A 22094-nucleotide genomic window follows, 5' to 3' on the forward strand; every position below is an offset into this window, starting at 1 on the left:
GATCTGCCTGCAACAGCCACTGCTTTTGACTCAAAGGAGCATTATCCCTGGAGAGGGGCTCTGAGGGGACTGACCCTTGCTGTGCAGAGGGGTGGGGGAGATGGACCTGGGAAGTCCCATTCAAGCCCACCTGGGTGACGAGTGATGTTTTTACTCCCAGCTGGTCCCCTAAGCAGGTCTAGGGGTTCAGCTCTGTGGTCTGTGATGAGTGTGACTAAAGAACAGCCATGAGCTGATGCCAGCTCTGGGCTGAGTGACACAGCAGTTGAACACTGAAAGCCAGGCCTTCCCAAACGTCACCCCCTTCCCCTTGGGCAGGAGCACAGCCCAGCAGCTGTGCTTTTCTGATCGTCCCCTTCGCATGCAATCCCCTGTTGACTTCAGGTGTGCAGAGCTGGGTGCAGCGCGGCTGGTGCTGAGCGAGGTGGGAGACCAAGGAAACCACTGGACACACCCAGCCGGGCACGTGGGGATATGTTTGTTTTTTAACAGTACAGAAAGCTGCTACACAACCAATGAAAAGTACAGGACAAGAGCAGAATGGCTCAACAGCTGGAGGGTGCAGGTGTGTGTCCTAGAGATACCTTAAGACTTAGATTAAAACCACCCAAGTCCTTATAGTGTCATGCTGGCATCACGACCTAACTGCTCTTTTAGTCTGGTGACCGGGTGGCTCCGGGCTGGAGCTCTGAGGAGGAGTTTAACCAGCTCCTGCTTTGGTGGGAGATTGTTTTTAAGAAATCCCTCCCTTGCAAGCCCCCCGCACCCCTCAGAGTTGGAGCCTTCCTTTTCCAGGGGGCTGCTGGCACTCTATAACTAACATGTGGGACACTGGGATAGCAACAGCACGGATCTGAATGAAAGCTGCAAACCAGCCCAAACTGCTACTCTGGGCTTGAAGCAGGGAATTTATTTTGGAAGCTGCTCCAGAAGCCCCTCATGGCTCATGTGTCAGCTGAAGCATGAGGTGTGCTCCAGCTGGCAGCTGGCCTGATTTACATGACAATCAGGAGCAGCTCCACTGTCAGGCCATGAAATTCGGGTGTAGCCCAGAGAAAGGCCTGCTGGACCCTCGCTCTCCATGCTGCATCTGAATTTCACTGCAGCTGGACTCCACAGGGCAGAAACAAGAGCTGTGGTTCCTCCAACCCCAAAGATCTGGCCCTCTTTTCCAAATTTGGTAGAGGAGAGAGAGGGCATGGTCCAATGACTGGGGCATTATTTGTAGGGCCCTACCCAATTTTCAGCCATGAAAAAAGCGTCACGGACCGTGAAATCTGTATAGTAGAGGGTAAAAGCACACAAAAGACCAGATTTCACAGGGGAGACCAGCGTTTCTCAAATTGGAGGTCCTGACCCAAAAGGGAGTTGCGGGGGCAGGCGGGGGGGTTCACGGTATTGCCACCCTTACTTCTACGTTGCCTTCAGCGCTGGGTGGCCGGAGACTGGCACTTGTTGGTTAGGCACCCAGCGCTGAAGGCAGCTCCCTGCCAGCAGCAGCCCAGAAGTCGGGGTGGCAATTCCAGACCAGGCCACCCCGACTTCTGGGCTGCTGCTGGCGGCGGCTCTGCCCTCAGGGCTGGGCTCCCCGTCAGCAGCCGCCGCTCTCCAGCCGCCAGCAGCAGCCCAGAGCTAAGGGTGGCAATACTGTGACCCCCCCTACAATAACCGTGTGACCCCACACACACACACAACTCCTTTTTGGGTCAGGACCCCTGCAATTACAACACTGAAATTTCAGATTTAAATAGCTGAAATCATGAAATTGATTGTTTTTTAAGTCCTGACTCTGAAATTGACCAAAATGGACCATGAAATTGGTAGGGCCCTAATTATTTCAAATCCCTTGACAGACTGGTCCCCCCACCCAACTGTTACTATACTCCCTTCGCAATGCTGCTGTTGTGCACTAAAGATGAGCTTTGCAGAGAGCTGTATGGGACTGGTTGTGCTGGCCACCCCTGGGTTGTCTCCTTTCCCTCTTGTGAACATAGCCTCCAAGCCAGGCTACCTTGCCAGCGGTCCACTAACTGCAGCCTGCAAGGTGTGAGGGGCCAGGGGTCCTAAGCAGAGCCAGCAGTGGTGCTTCCCAGACGGGACAGGACGACATAGCCCCGGCCCAGACACTACTGCGCACACAGAACTGCAGGGACAGAAGGCAGCCACACGCCCAACGCCATGCTACAGTGAGGCAAGAGACGTTGGGTCGGCAGGAGAGTTTCTTCTCCACAATGGCAGAAAATGAGGATTCCCCAGTTTACCCAAGGGAGGGTGGAAGGAGGGGAAGACCTGCCCCCTCCCCATCCCTCCTTTGTAACTGTCTTTTAAGAAAGTTGCCATGGCTCCTGAGGCAGCCTTGGCATTATTTGGTGCTCTGAACAAGGGAGGAGATGAAGACTAGACTGCCCCGGGGGCTCGGCGGGATGGACAGCAGCAGTTGTGAAGGGAGCCTGCGAAGACATTCTAGCACCGTCCGGCTCCCCCTGCAGAACAGCTGGGCTTAGTGAGATTGGGCCGTAGGGGCATTGAACAGGCTAACCCCACCCCCGGGAGGAGGTAGGAAAAGTTTGGTAACACGACAGATTCCAGGTGGACAGCAGGGGCTAGGAGTGTGGCAACAATTCAAGTGAGGCTAAGGTTTGAAGGGGACAGGATGTCCAGCTTAGCCCCTCTTGTTTTCTGGGCACAGCACAGGCCCCGTTCCTCTCCCAGGCCCCCTCGACTCCGTTCTGCTCCTTAGCATGAAGCAGCTTGTGTCAATGGTGAAAGGATCAAGTAAACACAGCCTCTCCTGCCTCACCCCAGGGCCCCCTCCAGCAGGATCTGTGCAGTCGGGCTCATGTTCCCATGCTCCAGCTCGCTTCAGCCTAATCCGGTTTGACCACAAAAAGACGTCTGTCCAACTGCCCCCGACCCCATGCCACTTCTGGAGATGGAACTGGGCTTCCTTGTAACAGCGGCAAAGCAGTCGTAATTCAGACCCATGGGTTCCTCGCAGCCACGTGAGCTCACAGGAGCCAGCCCCACTGCAGAGCTCCCTGGGCAGGCTCGCAGTGGGAGATGAGCACGGGCTGCTGTTCCCAGGCTGGCATCTTCAGTAGTGCTGCTCTTACACCGGAGCTAAAGCCCGTACAGGTGTAAAGCCACAGGGACGAGAATGTGCTTCTAGCAAGTGATGGCTAAATCCCACCTTGGCTGGCGGCCCCCAGGCAGCTGGGTTCTGCTCTGAGCTCCAGCACTTCATTGGGGAAGAACCAGCGTGGTTGTTTGCCCCCAGGTTCCTTGAATGTTACCTCCCTCCTGCCCTGAGGGAAGAATGGGGGCTTTCCCCCGCTCCTAACTCACCTGCAGCCAGAGGGCTTTTCTCCAGAAAGACGCAATTCTCCCCAAACCTGCTTTTCCCTTCCGTGCAGCTGGGCTCTCTCCTGGCCCTAGGCCCTGCCCTTGCTGCTGTCGGCCTGGCCAGGTTTTGTACAGAGTGAGCAAGAAAGGGTTAAAAAAGTGCTAAGACAGCGTGCTGATGATCTGTCTCCTCGCTGGAATTCCTTGCCCAGCACGGCCAGTGCCCTGGCACAGCTGATCCACGTGCTACGGCCGCACTGAGGGGGGAGCTTTGCATTACACGGAGCCAGCAGGGTTTGCTCGTCTCTCTAGGAGTAGGAGTCTGTTAAGGTCACAAACTGTCTGGAATTGGAGGTAAGTGCAAGAGTGCACACCCCCGGCTTGGCACCTTGGCTCAGATCCCACTGTGGCTCCCAGCCTCCTAGTCCTCCTGGGGCCTCTCCACCGCCAGGAAAGTGTCTACGATGCCTGCTTGCAGCTCCGAGTCACTGAGGTGTTTCTTCTCCCGCCCCTGCTCGCCTTTGGTCCTTGTCCAGGAGGGGGATCGCAGGCACCCGGCCCGAGGAAGTGGGGGAGGGTGCAGCCCTGTGAGGAGACAGACATGCTAAGCAGGCACCTCCCGCGCCCCTGCCAGCCCTTTCAGTGTTACAGGCAGGTGCTGGCCTGGGCTGGGCTTGCTCCACAACAGCCGCCGAACGGGCAGCAGCAACAGAAACTCCCCCCCGCGCTCGTCTCCGCCCCGCTCCTGAGGGACCAGCTCTAGGCAGCATTCAGGCCCTGAACCCCAGGATCACTGGTGAGCCTGCTAAGGACCCGCCGCAGCTAGTGGGCTGGGACCCTACAGCCACAGGGACGTGGAGTGAGACCCTCAGCTCCTTCCACAGCCAGGAGCCCAAAGCGCTAATCACCTTTGCTTACAATCAGCTGGGCCCCTAGCAATGGAGAGGGCAGAGGCCTGTATCTTATTGCCAGAGCCATTCAGTGCCTTCCTCCAGAGCCATTCAGTGCCTTCCTCCACGTGTTTTAATTCCTTTGGGTCAGATTCCTGAGCAAGCTAATTTGCAGTCAAGTCAGGGGCAAGAGGGTTTGGGATTTGCGCTGGGCCTGCTTTTCAGAAGTGGAGGTGCTCTGAATCATGTGTCCCCAATTTCTATGGTGTTCAGCCCCATTGTACAGGGGTATGGCACATAGCCTCCTGTAAGCTATGCAAGAACTTTGGGGAAACTGAGGCAGAGAAAGAGTCTGTGTCTTGCCTAAGGTTACACCAGAAACCTTCCAGTCCTGTGCCCTGCCCCACCTGCCTGGGTGAGTGATGGGGCAGATGCACTGGCTAGTTGCAGGTCCTGCTGTGGTAACTGCATGTGCAAATCACACCTGCCACTTTGCATGTGCACTCAAGGCCACAGACGTGCTGTTCATGTTCCCCTTGCCTTTGCATTAAGGGACTCGGCGCAGATTCAGAGAGGATTTATTACCATGTGTCTACGTGGGCAAACTGCAGGTAAACCCTGCACTAGCTCTTTGTGCCCATCTGGGGTGGGCACCTGGTCTGGCAGGTGCTGACTCATCTTCCTTTCGGGGCGTGGTAGCGTGAATTTAGTGGCATTTGACGAGCATTTTACACACGCCCCTGGTGCCCATGCCATGAGTGCGTGACCACACGCTGTGTCGCAGGAACCAAGCTGCAGCTCCCCTTCGGCTTCAGCCATCTCCCTAGTGAGAGTGCAGGGGAGTTCTGCTAATTGATTCAGGTCATGTGTTCCCGCTGAAGATGCTAAAGGAGCTGATTTACATATTCATTAAATCTGTTTCACCGGGCCGCAGCTGCTGTTTCTGCATGTGCCGAGACACAGACTGGCGGAGCAGGAGCCCCAGGCTGATGGGGTGCTGGGGGGACAGAATAGGTGGGAGCCCCCCAAATGCCCAGGGCTGCCCGTGTTCTCAGACAGTGGATCCATGTTAGTGCCTGCGCAATAGATCACTTCCTTCCCGAGCAAGTGGGGAAATGCCAAGTCCCTCACCCCAGAGTACCAGCCTCCCCTTTGCACAGCAGCTGGGACTGACCAGCTCAGATCCCCTGTGCTCTGCCCTGCCCTCCATCCCAGCACTGCAAAGCTGCTTTGGGGCCATCCCCTCAGACAAAGGGCTGCGGCTGAACTGAAACCCAAGTGCCTCTCCCTTGTGCCCCAAACAGGGAAGCAGCCCTGCAGTGAGACTGTGTGGGACTGCACCCCACCTGCTGCAGGCAGAGCAGCAAGCTAGGGTGTGGCAGGCCCCAATGTGCAACCTCCAATCCACTGGTGTAGGTGAGCATGTGCGCCCCTCACTGCCCCACGCTCACCGATCCCCTGACACACACACTCCTGCCCAGGCCCTCGCACCCAGAACTATGGCAGCCCCACGCCCCGGCCCATGTGCCCTTGGTTGCTGCAGGGGCTGGCCCAAGCCCTCGGACAGTTACATGATGGAAGGGAAGAGCCTCCCATGGAGCAGTGATGCCCCGTGGAGACGCCCCTGTCAAGCAGTATTGATTTGCTCAAGATGCATGGCAGAGCTGGTGCAATTTAATGAGGCCCCCTGCTGCACTCTGTCACAGGCTGTGGCCCACACTGGGTGGGGTTTGTCTGCAAAGGCCTGGCTCCAAACCCCCTCCTGGCGGCCCCGGGGCTCAGGCTGCGCTGGAGGAACAGACGAGGCTGGCCCTGCCTCTGCTCCTGGGCCTCGCTGCTGCCTTCCCCAGCGAGGCCAGCCGCACTGCAGGCAGCTCAGGGGACGCACGGACCACAGGAAGGATGTGCTGATCCCGTGCTGCCTGCGGCTAGGGGAAGCAGCGAGGGGGCCACACCCTAGCTGGGGCAGGCCTGGGTCGTTAATAGTGTCCCGTGTTGTGTTTAGACATTGAGCTCACCGGGTGCTGCCTCGACACCCCCCCCACCCCCCCAGCTGGGAGAGACAGGGACCCAGGTGAGTGGAGTTGTCCCAGTGTGTGGGGGGCAGGCCAGGCTGCCCGCCCCCGGGCTGGGCACACTCACCGGCAGGGGACTCGCTGGCGACGTTCTCGTCGTCGGAGTCGGCGAAGACCTCGGCGAGCTCCTGGTCCGACATGTCCGTCAGCTCGGTCAGATCCAGCAGGTCGAAGTGCACCTCCAAGGAGGACACGCTGCTCAGGGGCTCTGGGGAGCAAAGGTGACAGCTCAGGGATTTGGGGCCAGAGTAATGGCCCTGCTTCCCTCTCCTTCTGCATGGCAGATCCTGCACTCTCACCATGTATCCACAACTGGGGAATCTCCCCCTGGAGTCTGCCTGGGGGAATGAGCCCCTGGAACCAAGACAACCTCTCCCTGGCTTGGAGCCCTGGAGCTTGGAGCCCTGGGCGGGAGGCAAGCCCAGGGCTGGAAGGGATTCAGTCCTGGGGGACAGGCCCCTGGCTGTGCTGGGCTGGGACCAGGGCAGGGGGAGGAAGGAGCCCTGGGGGCAGGCCAGGCCCAGGGACAAAGGAGCCCCGGGGCAGGCTCCTGGCTGGGCTGGGCCCCATGGCAGGCCCTAGGGAAGGCCTGGCCAGCTGCACAGCTGTGAGCGGGGGGGGGCGGGATGCTGCCTTGTACTCACGTCTCCGTTCAGCAACCTGCAGCAGGCCCGAGCTGGGGATGGGGACCCCGCCTTGCTCCTCGGCAGGGGGGCTGGGAGGCTCCTCCACCGGCCCATGTGCCGGGATGCCGGCGGCTCGCTCCAGCGTTTGGGGCTCTTTAATCCGTTCTATAATCACAAAGCGCTGCCGATGTTAGATACCGAGAGACCGAGCCCTGGGCTCTGCACCCTCTGCCCCCCTCCCCACCCGTGCAGGGACGAGGCCTCCTCTGCCCCCAAACAGCCCCCGCCAGCAGGCAGGCACTGTGTGCCTTACTACATGGCTGCTCCAGCACGCTCCTGCCTCTGGGACTTCCACCAGCAAGGTGGGGGATGGGGAGAGAGACCCCTGCACTGGCATCTCCAGCCCCCCTTCCCGGGACAGCTGGGTGCCTGGCAGGGCAAGGGCCGGCGGGATGGAGCCTCTCCCCATTGGGACACTGGCTCCGCTCCAGCCTGTGCCGCGAGTGGCCCGAAGCCAGGAGATGGCTTTGGGGATCTCCCAGCCTTGGCTAGGCCCCTGCAGCGAACGGGCCATGGAGGCTGAGCTGCCCAGTCCCCCCAGGTGGGTGGTAGGCACACTCGCAGGGCTCTCTCTGCTGCTGCCTGCACCACTCCGGCTCTGGGGACACGGGGCTTTGCTCTAGTCCCTTCCCACAGCCCCACGCCTGCTTGCTCAGGGGCTCGGAGGGGCACTTCCGCCCTGCCACAGACAGGCCTCTTCCCTTGCTCTCAGCCTCTTCCCTGAGTCACATGTGGCTACCAGCTGCCTCTGCCCCTCACATGCTCTGCCCCTGCCAGTTCCGGTGGCTCTGGGGCACTCATCTGGCGCAGTTTCCCAAGCCGAGGAAGGCCATTTTGAAATGACAGGACCAGGGGGGCGGTCAGGGAGGCTCTGGTCTCTGCCCTCATCTCCACACCAGAGAGGAGGGACACGTACACGGAGCAGTTCAGAGAGCGCAAGCCACTGCGCTCAGCTCCGCAGCCACTGGGGGAGACGAGGGAACAGCCTGCGCGGGGGGAATGGGAGGAAAGGGCAGTTCCAGACACTGCACTGGTGAGAACCCTGCCCTGGCTGCGGGAGGGGGCAGATGGACCTGTACCAGCAGCTCCACACGCCCTGCCCTGCACAGGGACCCTTTGTGTCAGTCTAAACAAAAGCCTGTTCTGGGGAGGCCTGGAAGGCCGAGATAAGAGGCGGTTGGTCTTAGGGGGAGCAAGATCCAAGGGGTGACAGTGCTGAGCCAGACCCTGCACTGACGGCTGGCCTGAGTGCTGGGGCTGGAGCTTTCCCAAGGCAAACTTGTGGGGCAGGATGCATCAGTGCTGCCGGGAAGCCACAGCAAGGAGGCGTGACTTGGCCTGCCACCACCAGCTCATCTCCTCAGAGCAGGGAGCCCTGAGCGAGATCAAAAGGGCCCGCCGGGCCAGAGGTATCCCCCTGGAGCCCAGGGAAAGGTGAACAGCAGCACGCTGTGGACTGCTCTTGTGAGGGGACAGGAGCCACGCTGGGCACGGGCACACGGACGGGGGGCGGCGTGCACAGGGACAGGGCCTGCACTGTGCTGGGCAAGCAAGGAAGTGGCGGGGAGCGGTCACGGCTTTTCACGGTGCCTTGTGAATAGGGCCAGCAGGGGGCTCGGGCCTTTGTGCGTCCTGGGGCTGGAGAGAGGGACCAGGAGGGAGCTGCTGTTTAGGGGTTTGAAGGGGCTTTTCCCCTGTCTGAGCTGGGCGCCCCGGGGCACTGGAGCAGCGCACCAGGGAAGGCTGGGTAACGGGAGGGAAGGATTTGTAATCAGGCTCTGTTTGTTAAGTCCTGTTTGATTTCACTGCTGGAGAAACCCCTGGGAGAAAAGCTGTTACTGGGAAAGATTCCGCCCCGCCCCAGTGAGGCCTGGGGGACTGACAGGCCACATCCCTGAGACCTGCGGCACGTGCTGGCAAACCCCAGGGGCACCAGAGACCTAGGTATCCTCGTGACAGCAGTGCTAGGGTCATTATCGGAGTCGGGCACCAGTGTGCTGGGCATCCCTGAGGCCACAGTATTGTTAACAAGCAGGGCACACTCCAGGTCAGGCCTCGTCTGGACATCCCACAGAAGGAAACAGGCCCACAAGCCCATTTTCACTGCAAGGCAGGAGAGCAGCTCACTGAGCTGGCACCAGGTGACACTGGGTTGGGGCCAGGAGTTGCAGCCATCTTTCTGGAGCAGACCCAAGACCCCAGCCCTCAGGGCTGGAACCACAGCAAGTAGGAGCTGCTTGCTCGTCTGAGCAGCTGTTCTGCATGTCATTCTGCTCCGGGTGCAGAACGTCCTTACCAGGGTCAGGCAAGGAAAAGGAAGCACAGGACTTTAGCTGCTCAGGATGGTGCCTGGCCATGCAGGTTTCAAAAGCATGCACTGGGGGTGGTTTGGCCTGAAGGGAAACGTGCTGGAGCCAAGCTAGCCAGCAAGCCTGATGCAAGGGAGCTCATTCATGCGTGTGCTGCAGCCGGACGGCTGCACTAGAGCTGCCCATGCACCCAAAGGCCATGCGCTGGGCCACCCTGAACAGACACTGTACGCATGCAAACAGCTTGTGGACACCCCGGCTACATTCACTGTCACCAGACAAGGCCTGACTGCTCCCACTGCCTGTGCGCGGGACTTCGCTGATTAGATGGGTGGCCAGTAGCCATCCGGGTGCAGGAAGCCTGTTCTTGCCCCAGGTCTCCGTTAGCTGCCACTCCATACGGGAGGCTGCATATCTACACCAGCTAAATATATCTGAGAGGAGGCTTGCAGGTTCCTGCTGTAGGGATGGGGTCTCCCCCCACCAAGGGGAAAGATCCTGGGTCTCCCCTTTAGGAAACATCAGACAAAGGGGGAGCCTTGAAAATCAATTCTAAACCAGTAGAGCAGGCGAAAGAGGGTCACTGGGGCCCGGGCCGGGAGCAGACCAGTGGGAAGGCAGAGCTAGGCAGTCAGGCTCAGGGCAGTTCTGTGTCCCGTGACCCCATTTCTTCCCATGTCCACTGGGAACTCTCCTGGCTGTCAGCACGTGGACGCTTCGGGGGGGGGGGGGGCAGTGTCGCACAGGACGGAGGGATGGAGGTGAGATTAGAAAGAAGGGCTTATTGCTGCAGCTCCTGAGATCAAGGCCCCACTCTGCTGTCCATCTCCTGCCCAGCTGGCCTCACAATGGGGGTTCATGGGCAAGGGGGGCTCCACACTGATTTCCAGTGGGAATATATTAGCCAGACCAATGGAGGGGAACTGAAATCCTTCCCATCCTGACTGAATCCAGCAGGGTGACCAGATGTCCTAATTTTATAGGGCAGTCCTGATATTTGGGGCTTTTTCATATATATATATAAGCATCTATTACCCCCCACCCCATCCCGATTTTTCACACTTGCTGTCTGGTCACCCTAGAATCCAGGCAGGAGAACTGGGGGGAGGGATGGTGTTTTGCCACAGAGTGACCAGATGATTAACATTTCCCTTAGCAATGTGGGGGGGGGGGAGCCCTCGATCCACCCTAATCTGGACAAGGGCTGTAGGAGCCTGTGTGGGTGGGGAGGGCAGCATGCTCCTGAGCTGCTGGTGATGAAAGGGCCCAGTGCACCTGGGGGATGGCTGGCACACATGGGCACAACGTGCTACATGCCCCATTTCAGACCACCTGGGGCTGGGATTCGGCCCAGGAGACTTGGTGCGTGGAAGGGGGATCCACTGCCCCTGGGGTGGAGTTCAGAGCACGTTCCCCTGCTGAGAAGGAGACATGTGCCCTGGAGAGCAGGGGCCTGCTGCGCTAGCTGTAAGGTGCCCTAGGCTGGCGGGGTTCCGGAGCTCAGTATACCAGTGCCTGGACGCCTTGCCTGCTGCAGCTAACGTCCCCAAGCCTCATCAGCATGGGTTACCCTGCGTTATAACCCCAGTACGTTCAGCCACGAGAGATGAACACACCGCACTTCGGGAGCCAGGCACTAGCCTAACGGAACCTGTTTAACTGGCTCAGCTCCAGCCATAAAACTGTCTCCCAGATCCAGTCCCCTAATTTACCAGCAGAAATCCTGGCCCCGATGGCTCATTAAATGCATGCAGAGCTGCTCCGGCTTTGTTCTGTTCTCTCACACTGCAGGCACATGCCTCTCCCGGCAGAGAGACGCTCACAACATGGGGACAGCCCGGCCCAGCGCAGACAGGTGCTGTGCAAACCTCCGGCACACACACAGCTGACCTGGCCTGCAGGCCCCTCCCTCTCCCAGTCTCACCCCACACCTTGGCCAATGCACCTTAGTCCAAACCTGCAGCACCTTGTGATGCTCCCGTCCTGCAGTCCCCATGCAGCATGGCTAGTGCCCCTCAATCCCAACCCACACCATCCCCCCCACCCCCCCCCGAAGCCACTTCTGAGCAGAGAACAGCTGCAGGGTTGTAATGTGGATGAATATCAAACTGGGAACCAGGCTGAGACTCGTTTTCCCTGCGCCACAATCAGGATTCAGCTCCCGTTTCCAGAGGCCAAAGGCTGGACCCTCAACCCAGCGGAACCCTGAGGATAGCTCTAGAAAGGGGTTCTGTCCTCCACTCTCTTGCCATCGCTGCCCTTTCGCGGGTGCCCCCACAGCTGCACCCTGGGGGGGCTAGGATCAGTGTTACTCTGTGACGATGTGACTCAGCAGGGAGGGGGGAGTGTTGACCTGGGAATGTGCCCTGGGGAGGGGAGACCTGAGAGCCTGTCACCTGAGCCAGGAGGGGGAGGGGGAGGTAACACCTCTGCCCAGAAATGTGAACAGAGGCTGCAGCAGGGAACCTGCTGGGTGGGTTTAGTTGGCAGTTTGGGGGCTGGGGAGAGGAACACAGGGAACCCCAGGGCTGGGGTCTAAGCTCCCTGCTCCCCCAGAAGGACGTGATTGAGGGGTCCTGGTTGTACCCACAAGCTCTGTTGTGGACTGTGTTCCTGTTGTCCAATAAACCTTCTGTTTTACTGGCTGGCTGAGAGTCTCAGTGGATCCCAGGAAGAGGGGTGCAGGGCCTGGACTCCCCCACACTCCGTGACAACTGGTGGCAGCGGTGGGATCTACTGCACCCCGTGAACGGCGCTTCCTGCAGTAAGTGACTGGGGAACAGTAAAACGAAGGGGAATTGACGGGGACCAGGCGTGCTGAAGATTCAGAGAGAGACGGTTTCGGGGGGCGGTTAACCCCTGGGAATGTGTGACCAGAGAGAAAGACTTTTGCAGTAACAGGGTCCCCCGGGGGATTGCAGCGAGTGGTCCCAGGGGCGGAGGAGTCTGCAGCTCGACCCTGGCAAAGAGGTGGTGACCTCAAGAAGGACTGGCACACTAAGGGCTTTTCCTGGAAACCGTGGGAAGCTGCCCGGCCTGCGAGTGGCCAGCAGGGAGATGTACACTAAACGCCTTAAGAGTGACCTGGTGGAGCTGTGCAGGCAGAGGGGGCTGCGCATCGGGAGGTCCACCAAGGAACAACTGATTGCCCAGTTGGAGGAGAGGGATCGCTTGGATGACCCGATCCCTGTCCCTGAGGGGAGCCGCCCGGCAGACGCAGCGTGGGCCCTGGGGCCTGACCGGGCTGGGAGGGGTCAGACTGCTGCCGAGGACATCCCGAGACCCTTCCTACCTATGTCTGGGGGAGGGGTTGGGGGAAGCCCAGCGAATACCGAGGGCACCCTGACCCCAGCACCCAGCAGGGGATCCTCCCGGCGGAGCTCCCCATCCCTGGAGCAGAGGCGGCTGGAATGGGAGAGGGAGATGAAAATGAGGGAGCTGGAGGATCATGAAAAACAACGTCAACATGAGGAGAAACAACGTCAACATGAGCAGGAGGAGAAGGAGAAACAACGTCAACATGAGCAGGAGGAGAAGAAGAGGGAACATCAGGAGAAGGAGAAACAAAGACAGCACGAACTGGAGCTGGCCAGGCTGAGGAGCAGTGGGGCCCCGGCTCTGGTGAGTGAGGGGGGACCCAAGACTGCAAGGAACTTTGATAAGTGCTTCCTGGCCCAGCGGAAGGAGGGGGAGGACATAGATAGCTTCCTGACGGCCTTTGAGAATGCCTGTGACCTGCACAGGGTTGACCCTGCAGACAGGCTCCAGTTTCTCACCCCCTTACTGGACCCCAAAGCCGTGGAGGTGTACAGCCGGATGACAGGGCCGGAGGCAGGGGACTATGAACTGTTCAAACAGGCCCTGCTCCGTGAGTTTGGGCTGACCCCCGAGATGTACCGGAGAAGGTTCCGGAGTCAGCGTAAAACGCCTGAGGTCACCTACCTACAACTGGTCAACCGGATGCAGGGGTATGCCCGCAAGTGGACAGCTGGGGCCCGAGCTAAAGAGGACCTGCTTGACCTAATTGTACTGGAGCAACTGTATGAACAGTGCCCTTCCGACCTGAGGCTGTGGTTGGTGGACAAAAAGCTCGAGAACCCCCAGCACGCAGGGCAGCTGGCCAACGAGTTTGTGAACAGTCGGTCAGGGGGTAGCCGGGAGGAGTCCCAAAAGAACAGGCCCCCCCCGATGCAGAGAGTGAGTCACCAGGGGGCCTCCCAGCGGGGAAATAGGGAGAACCCCCTCCCAAGGGGAACGCCTGGCGTCGGGTCCCTCCGACCCGCTCGAGGGGACCAACGTGACCTGAGCTGCTATCACTGTGGCCAGAGAGGCCACGTACGGTCCCAGTGCCCTGGGCTCAGGGACAAACTGAGCAGACCCAACCTACCCAGGGTTAACTGGGTAGGGACCCAGCTGGACGAGGGGCAGACGACCCAGGAAAGGGGGGCTACCAGTTTACCACCTGCCCCGGAGGGAAGAGTACCCCAGGCCAGCTCCACCAGAGGGCTGGAGGCTCTGGACTCAGGGTGCTCAGTTTACAGGGTGGGCGCGGGGCTGTCCCTCCGGAGAGAGTGCCTTGTTCCCCTGGAGGTGGATGGGAGGAAGGTCAATGGATACTGGGATACGGGCGCGGAGGTGACGCTGGCCCGGCCCGAGGTGGTGGCCCCAGATCGGGTGGTGCCCAACACCTACCTGACCCTGACAGGAGTGGGCGGGACCCCATTTAAGGTGCCCGTGGCAAGGGTACACCTGAAATGGGGGGCCAAGGAGGGCCCCAAGGATGTGGGGGTACACCACCATTTGCTCACTGAAGTTTTGATGGGGGGAGACCTAGAGGACTGGCCAAGCAAGCCCCAGACCGCCCTGGTTGTGACCCGTAGCCAGAGCCGGCGAGGGCCACTGCTCCCTGACCTCGGGGAGGGTACCGCACCGGAGGCGCAGGACCCTACCCTGGTGGGAAGGGAGGGCCGAGGGGCACGGCTCAGAGAGGCTGAGGCCTCAGACCTGGCCACTGAGGGGGAACCGGTCCCCATCCCTTCCCCAGCCGCTGAGTTCCAGGCCGAGTTGAGGAAAGATCCCTCCTTGCGGAAGCTCAGGGACCTGGCCGACCTCGGTGTGGGACGGACCATGAGGAGAGGCTGCCAGGAGAGGTTCCTGTGGGAGAAGGGGTTCCTATACCGAGAATGGGCTCCCACAAGGGAAGTAGAGTCCTGTGGGATCAGGAGGCAGCTGGTGGCCCCCCAGAAGTATCGCCGCAAGCTCCTGTACCTGGCCCATGACATCCCCCTCGCAGGGCACCAGGGAATCCGGCGCACCCGGCAGAGGTTGCTACAGAACTTTTACTGGCCCGGGGTCTTTACCACGGTCCGGCAGTATTGCCGATCCTGTGACCCCTGTCAGAGGGTGGGGAAGGCCCGGGACAAGGGGAAAGCGGCTTTGAGACCTTTGCCCATCATAGAGGAGCCTTTCCAGAAGGTGGCCATGGACATCGTGGGGCCTCTCAGCAAGACGACCCGGTCGGGGAAGAAATACATTCTGGTGGTGGTAGATTTTGCCACCCGCTACCCCGAGGCAGTGCCCTTAGCTTCCATTGAAGCAGACACCGTGGCCGATGCGCTCCTGACCATTTTCAGCTGAGTGGGGTTCCCCAAGGAAGACTTGACAGACCAAGGCTCCAACTTCATGTCGGCCCTGCTCCGGTGCTTGTGGGAGAAATGTGGGGTCCGGCACGACTGGGCCTCAGCTTATCACCCCCAGTCCAACGGGCTGGTGGAGAGGTTTAACGGGACGCTAAAGATGATGCTGAAAACCTTTATGAACCAGCACCCGCAAGATTGGGACAAGTACTTACCTCACCTGCTGTTCGCGTACAGGGAGGTGCCACAGGAGTCTACCGGATTTTCGCCTTTCGAACTGTTATATGGAAGGAGGGTGAGGGGCCCCCTGGACCTGATGAGAGACGAGTGGGAGGGGAAGGCCACTCCCGATGGAGAGTCAGTGGTGGAGTATGTCCTGATCTTCCGAGAGAGACTTGCTGAACTCATGGGCCTGGCCAGGGAGAATCTGGCCAGAGCCCAGAAGAAGCAGAAGGTCTGGTATGACCGCATGGCGCGGGCCCGTGCCTACGCCACCGGGGATCCGGTGATGGTTCTCATCCCAGTGAGAAAGAACAAACTACAGGCCGCCTGGGAGGGCCCTTTCAAGGTCGTCAAGCAGCTCAATGAGGTAAACTATGTGGTGGAGCTGTCGAACCGGGCGCACCACCGCCGGGTGTACCATGTGAATATGATGAAGCCATATTATGCCAGGGGGAATGTGGTGTTGGCCGTGTGTGGACAGTGGGAAGAGCAGGGAGATGACCCTTTAGTAGATCTATTCCCTGGGACCAGAGCTGGCTCCCCCCTGGAAACAATTCCCCTCTCGGATCAGCTAACCCTTGCCCAGCAAGCTGAGGTCAGGGAGGCACTGCATCCGTACCGACAGCTGTTTTCCAACCAGCCTGGACGCACTAATCTGACTGTCCACCGGGTGCAGACAGGGTCGCACCCGCTGATAAGATGCTCCCCCTTCCGAGTCACAGGGAAAACTGCTCAGGACCTGGAAAGAGAGGTCCGGGACATGCTGGCTTTGGGGGTGATCCAGCCATCTGCCGGTGGTGCTGGTCCCCAAAAAGGACGGGTCGGTCCGGTTCTGTGTGGACTATCGGAAGCTCAATGCCATCACTGTATCTGATGCCTACCCCATGCCCAGGCCGGAAGAACTCCTAGACAAGCTGGGAGGAGCTCGGTACCTCACCACCATGGACCTTACAAAGGGCTACTGGCAAGTGCCGCTGGATGCAGATGCCCGGCTGAAATCGGCCTTTATCAGCCCTCTGGGGCTCTATGAGTTCCTGACCCTGCCGTTCGGTCTCAAGGGAGCGCCGGCCACCTTCCAGCGCCTAGTGGACCAGCTCCTGAGGGGGATGGAGAGTTTTGCCATGGCGTATATTGATGACATCTGTGTCTTTAGCCAGACCTGGGAGGACCACGTGTCCCAGGTTAGACAAGTGCTGGACCAACTCCAGGGGGCTGGGCTGACTGTAAAAGCGGAGAAGTGCAAGGTGGGGATGGCGGAAGTGTCTTACCTGGGCCATCGGGTGGGGAGCAGCCGCCTAAAGCCGGAACCAGCCAAGGTGGAGGTGATCAGAGACTGGCCCGCTCCCCACACCAAAAAGCAGGTCCAAGCCTTTATTGGGATGGCAGGATACTACCGAAGATTTGTGCCCCACTTTAGCGCCATAGCCACCCCCATCACTGAGCTATGCAAGAAGGGGAAGCCAGACAAGGTGGTCTGGACCAAGCAGTGCCAGGTGGCTTTCCGGGCGCTGAAGGAGGCTCTGGTCAGTGGCCCAGTTCTGGCGAACCCGGACTTTGACAAGGCCTTTGTGGTGTTCACCGACGCCTCCGACACGGGACTGGGGGCGGTGTTAATGCAGGAGGATGAAAAGGGGGAGAGACACCCCATCGTGTACCTGAGCAAGAAGTTGCTACCCCGGGAGCAACACTACGCGGCCATCGAGAAGGAGTGCCTGGCCATGGTGTGGGCCCTCAAGAAACTAGAGCCCTATCTCTTCGGGCGGTGTGACAAAGTGGGACTGTTCTTAATGTTTCCTCTGAATAGTGTGGGGGTGCCTCAGTTTCCCCTAGGCAGTTCTTAAGTATCTAGGTGGTGGGGTAAGGGTGTATGATCATTGCAGTGCCCTAGAGGGCATGTGTGTGCAGGAGTCTGGACACAGAGAATGGCCGACACCCTGTTTCCTGGCAACTGATGGCCTGGGCCCTTCCCCCCCTGCAAGGTGAGAGCTGAAGGGTTGGAGAACAAAGGAATCAGGTGACCTCCTGGCCCGGGAAAGGAACAAAGCCCAGGGGAGGAGGGGCTGGAGGGGGTTTCAGTTTGGGGCTGGCTGGGACATGGAGTGAAGTGCAGACGTGGTTGTCTGGCTCACTGCCCCCCAAAATGGACCCAGCTGAGGGGTCCCGTTCTCTGCACCTGCAAGCTCTGTTTTAGACCATGTTCCTGTCGTCTAATAAACCTTCTGTTTTACTGGCTGGCTGAGAGTCACGTCTGACTGCGAAGTTGGGGTGCAGGACCCTCTGGCTTCCCCAGGAGCACCGCCTGAGCGGACTCGCTGTGGGAAGCGCACGGAGAGGCAGAGGATGCTGAATGCTCCAAGGTCAGACCCAGGAAGGTGGAAGCTGTGTGAGCTGTGTGTCCTGCAGACAGGCTGCTCACAGAAAGGCGACTACCCCAGAGTCCTGACTGACTTCATGGGGAGCAGTTCCAGAGCATCGCCCAGGGACTCCGTGACAACTGGTGGCAGTGGTGGGATGTACTGCACCCCGTGGATGGCGCTTCCTGCAGTAAGTGACTGGGGAGCAGTAACACGAAGGGGGATTGCCGAGGACCAGGCCTGCTGAAGGCTCAGAAAGGAGCGGTTTCGGGGGGCGGTTAACCCCTGGGAGTGTGTGACCAGCGAGAAGGACTGTGCAGTAATGGGGTCCCCCTGGGGACTGCAGTGAGCAGTCTTAGGGGCGGAGGAGTCTGCAGCTCGACCCTGGCAAAGAGGTGGTGACCTCGAGAAGGGCTGGCACACTAGGGGTTCTCCCTGGAAACCGTGGGGAGCTGAGAACACACGGGCCTGTGAGTCCACAACAACTTGGGAGGAGCGGAGTGATGGCCTGTCACCGTCTCCTTAAGAAGGACATTGTAACCCTGTGCAGAAAGAGAGGGTTGAGCATTGGAAAGTTCACCAAAGCAGAGTTAATCGTGCAGCTGGAGGAGGATGACCGCTCTAAGGAACAGATTCCTGACCCCAACTGGGGCTATAGCAGGATCTGGGAGCAGCTGAAGCGGGAGCCAGGCATCGCCAAGACTCCTGTCCCCGACCAGACGAGGGTCTTCACGATCGGGTTCCCCATCGGGGGATCGAGACGGACGGGACTGGAGCTGAGTCCGAGAGAGCAAGAGGACCGTGGGAGACAGCGAGAGCCCGAGAAAGAGCTGCAGAAGCAGCAGCAGCATGAACTGGCGGTAGTGGGGCGGAGAGGCCTAGGGGACCTCCCAGGGGTGAGTGGGGATAGATCCCGGGGGGCCAGTTCCGCAGGGAACCTCGAGACTAAATTGCTGCCCCTGGTTAAGGAGGGGGGGTGTGGATGCCCACCTCACTGCCTTTGAGCAGGCTGGAGATTTGAACCAAGGGGACCCTGCGGAAAAGCCCCGGTGTCTAGCTCCCTTGCTGGGTCCCAAGGCCATAGACTCCGTCAGCCAGATGGTTGGGGATGTGGACAGGCTCCCACTCCTGACCCCAACCTATATGTCTGTGTGGAGTTTCCTGGGGCCAGGCCCCTCGGACCTCCAGTGGGAGCAGAAGGTGATGGTCAATGGGGAGACATTCTTGGGGTGCCCAAAGGGCATGGGCTGCATAAACCTTCCCACATGCGGCCTGCGAGTGCTATCGACCACCCCTGACCTAAGGGAGGGTGTGAAAATGGAAGGGCCTGGTGTAACTCCTACCAAGGAATGGGAGAGATGCTGGGGCATCCATGGGAACGTTGGTGGCTTCGAACTTCCCCAGGTCACCGGCTAAAGTGACCCCGCTCAGTTCGATCTCGAAGGGGGGAGAGATGTGACAAAGTGGGACTGTTCTTAATGTTTCCTCTGAATAGTGTGGGGGTGCCTCAGTTTCCCCTAGGCAGTTCTTAAGTATCTAGGTGGTGGGGTAAGGGTGTATGATCATTGCAGAGCCCTAGAGGGCATGTGTGTGCAGGAGTCTGGACACAGAGAATGGCCGACACCCTGTTTCCTGGCAACTGATGGCCTGGGCCCTTCCCCCCCTGCAAGGTGAGAGCTGAAGGGTTGGAGAACAAAGGAATCAGGTGACCTCCTGGCCCGGGAAAGGAACAAAGCCCAGGGGATGAGGGGCTGGAGGGGGTTTCAGTTTGGGGCTGGCTGGGACATGGAGTGAAGTGCAGACGTGGTTGTCTGGCTCACTGCCCCCCAAAATGGACCCAGCTGAGGGGTCCCGTTCTCTGCACCTGCAAGCTCTGTTTTAGACCATGTTCCTGTCGTCTAATAAACCTTCTGTTTTACTGGCTGGCTGAGAGTCACGTCTGACTGCGAAGTTGGGGTGCAGGACCCTCTGGCTTCCCCAGGAGCACCGCCTGAGCGGACTCGCTGTGGGAAGCGCACGGAGAGGCAGAGGATGCTGAATGCTCCAAGGTCAGACCCAGGAAGGTGGAAGCTGTGTGAGCTGTGTGTCCTGCAGACAGGCTGCTCACAGAAAGGCGACTACCCCAGAGTCCTGACTGACTTCATGGGGAGCAGTTCCAGAGCATCGCCCAGGGACTCCGTGACAGGCGGCACTTCACCGTCTACACCGACCACTCTCCCCTGACCTGGCTGCACCAGATGAAAGGAGCCAACGCCAAGCTCCTGAGATGGAGCCTGCTCCTGCAGGATTACGACATGGACGTGGTCCATGTGAAGGGAAGTGCCAACCTGATAGCGGATGCGCTGTCCCGGAGAGGGGGCCCCGAACTTCCCCAGGTCACTGGTCACAGTGACCCCGCTCAGTTCAGTCTCGAAGGGGGGAGAGATGTGACGATGTGACTCAGCAGGGAGGGGGGAGTGTTGACCTGGGAATGTGCCCTGGGGATGGGAGACCTGAGAGCCTGTCACCTGAGCCAGGAGGGGGAGGGGGAGGTAACACCTCTGCCCAGAAATGTGAACAGAGGCTGCAGCAGGGAACCTGCTGGGTGGGTTTAGTTGGCAGTTTGGGGGCTGGGGAGAGGAACACAGGGAACCCCAGGGCTGGGGTCTAAGCTCCCTGCTCCCCCAGAAGGATGTGATTGAGGGGTCCTGGTTGTACCCACAAGCTCTGTTGTGGACTGTGTTCCTGTTGTCCAATAAACCTTCTGTTTTACTGGCTGGCTGAGAGTCTCAGTGGATCCCAGGAAGAGGGGTGCAGGGCCTGGACTCCCCCACACTCCGTGACATACTCCAACCTGTCTCCTGTTGACTCATGTTAAACTGCAGCGTGGGCTGGCTCCATAGGGATGTTCCAGACAACCCCGGGTCATCCCCACTGGAACCCTCCACATCTTGCCCTGTCTCCTCTCGGCCCCAGAGCCGCCCTGCCGCCCCCTGCAGGCACCGCTGCCCCCTTACGGCTCAGGCCTGCCTTGTTCCAGACACAGGGAAAGCCTGGGACATTCTGGGGCCCTGAGACACGGGGCAACGCGGCATCGGAAGGTGAAGGTAAATTACACACACCAAGACACATACAAAGTTCCTTGTGTGCAAACCACTCACCCCCAAGCACACCACCGCATACACACAGCCACGTGCAAACCCCGCAGGCATTCCATGTCCACGTGCAGCCCACACCCACCCACTGCGCACACCCTCCTGCAACCCCCACACACCCCAGGACACCGTGTAATCCCTGCACACCTGACCACACACATGCAGACAACCACCCCCCCCCCGCACCACTGGGCACCCCACGCACACACACCCCAGACACCCCCGCATGCACAGCACACCTCCCCACCCCCACTACACACATTCCACCCCCAGCCCCGCGCCAGACAGCCGCACACTTACCCCTCCCCCCGCTTAGCTCTGCCACGGGCCACTCCCACGTCTGGCTGCGCTTCCTGGGCCGGCGGCCCCGTCTGGGCCCCACGCAGCGCCGGCGAGAGGCTGAGCCAGCCCCGGGGGGCACCGGCAGCTCGGCCCCGCACACCGCGGCTGGGCTTTGCTCGGGAAAGCCGCCGGGTCGGGCCAGCGGACCGGGGCGGGTCCCTGCGGCGCGGCACGGGCTGGCTGCGGAGCCGGCACCTGCCCCGGCCGGTCACCCGCCTTGGAGAGGCCGCGGCTCCTTCCCGTGCCCGGGGAGGCGTTTCCTCAGCGGGGCCGGTGGCTGCGGTGATGGGCGCGGGGCGAACCTGCCCGGGGCAGCCCGGGCGCCCAGCACTGCGGGGAGCAGCCGCCTCCACCCCGGCTGAGCCCGACAGGGGTCCCGGGCCTGCCGCCAGCCATGCGGGGGGAAGGAGGCGCCGGGGATGGGCGGGGGGACGAGACCCCGGGCGGGGGGACGAGACCCCGGGCGGGGAGCGGACGCGGTTCCCTGCTCTCGGACCAACTTTCTCTGGCGTGGGAGCCCCCCCAGACCCCACCCCGGGGAGCGGAGCGGCCCCTTCCGCCAGCCCCCGCCCGGCACGGCGCTGTCCTCCAGCACCCGGGGAAGTTCCCCAAAAGCCACTACGTACCTGGGATCCCCGCCCCACCGGGAGCCTCCATCCGGCCGGGCTGCGTCGGACCCGCGGCCGGGGAGCTAGGGGCCGCGTCAGGCCGAGCCGCAGCCTCCGGGTCCCCGCAGCAGCCCCGGCGCCCGACGCGTGGCCGAGCTAGGGGATCAGCGCCCGGAGCCGAGCCCCCCGCTGCCCAGCCGGCGCCGCATCGCCGCGGAGCGGAGCGGGGCGGGGCCCGCAGCGGGCGGGGGGTGCAGACGCCGGCAGCAGCCGGGGACGGGGAAGCGGCGGAGACAGGTGCAGCCCGGCGAGCCGGGCGCAGAGCGGCCGCCCCCGGCGGGAGCCTTTCCCAGCCCCCTAGGCGCTGCGCCGGGATGTTGCACCCCTGGGCCGGGCCGGGCCGGGCCGGGCTCCGCTTGCACGGAGCTGCCGGCTCTGCAGCGTTTGAAAGACGAAGCGGACCTGGGGTGCTCCTGGCAGCCGCCTGCCCACCGGA

The 22094-nt window shown here is 60.6% G+C and overlaps 1 protein-coding gene across 1 annotated transcript; it reads right to left on the reverse strand.

The window, feature by feature from the left end:
* Window positions 1-467: 467 nt before the first annotated feature.
* DBNDD1 (dysbindin domain containing 1) lies at window positions 468-21762 on the reverse strand. Its single transcript, XM_048870865.2, has 4 exons — window positions 21617-21762; window positions 6952-7098; window positions 6375-6515; window positions 468-3927 (listed from the first exon to the last, which is right to left on the reverse strand). The coding sequence occupies exons 1-4, from the start codon at window positions 21645-21647 to the stop codon at window positions 3764-3766; spliced, it is 483 nt and encodes a 160-aa protein (XP_048726822.1). The 5' UTR covers window positions 21648-21762; the 3' UTR covers window positions 468-3763.
* Window positions 21763-22094: the final 332 nt, after the last annotated feature.

This window comes from Caretta caretta, chromosome 12 (genome assembly GCF_965140235.1).
Source record: "Caretta caretta isolate rCarCar2 chromosome 12, rCarCar1.hap1, whole genome shotgun sequence".
NCBI classification, from domain to species: domain Eukaryota; kingdom Metazoa; phylum Chordata; order Testudines; family Cheloniidae; genus Caretta; species Caretta caretta.

Bases quoted from the DNA above. Each gene is read 5' to 3' on its own strand.
- DBNDD1 (XM_048870865.2), bottom strand. From the start codon at position 21,647: ATGGAGGCTCCCGGTGGGGCGGGGATCCCAG. The intron at 7,099-21,616 runs GTACGTAGTGGC...TTGTGATTATAG, and splicing joins CGGTGGGGCGGGGATCCCAG to AACGGATTAAAGAGCCCCAA. The intron at 6,516-6,951 runs GTGAGTACAAGG...TTTGCTCCCCAG, and splicing joins GCAGGTTGCTGAACGGAGAC to AGCCCCTGAGCAGCGTGTCC.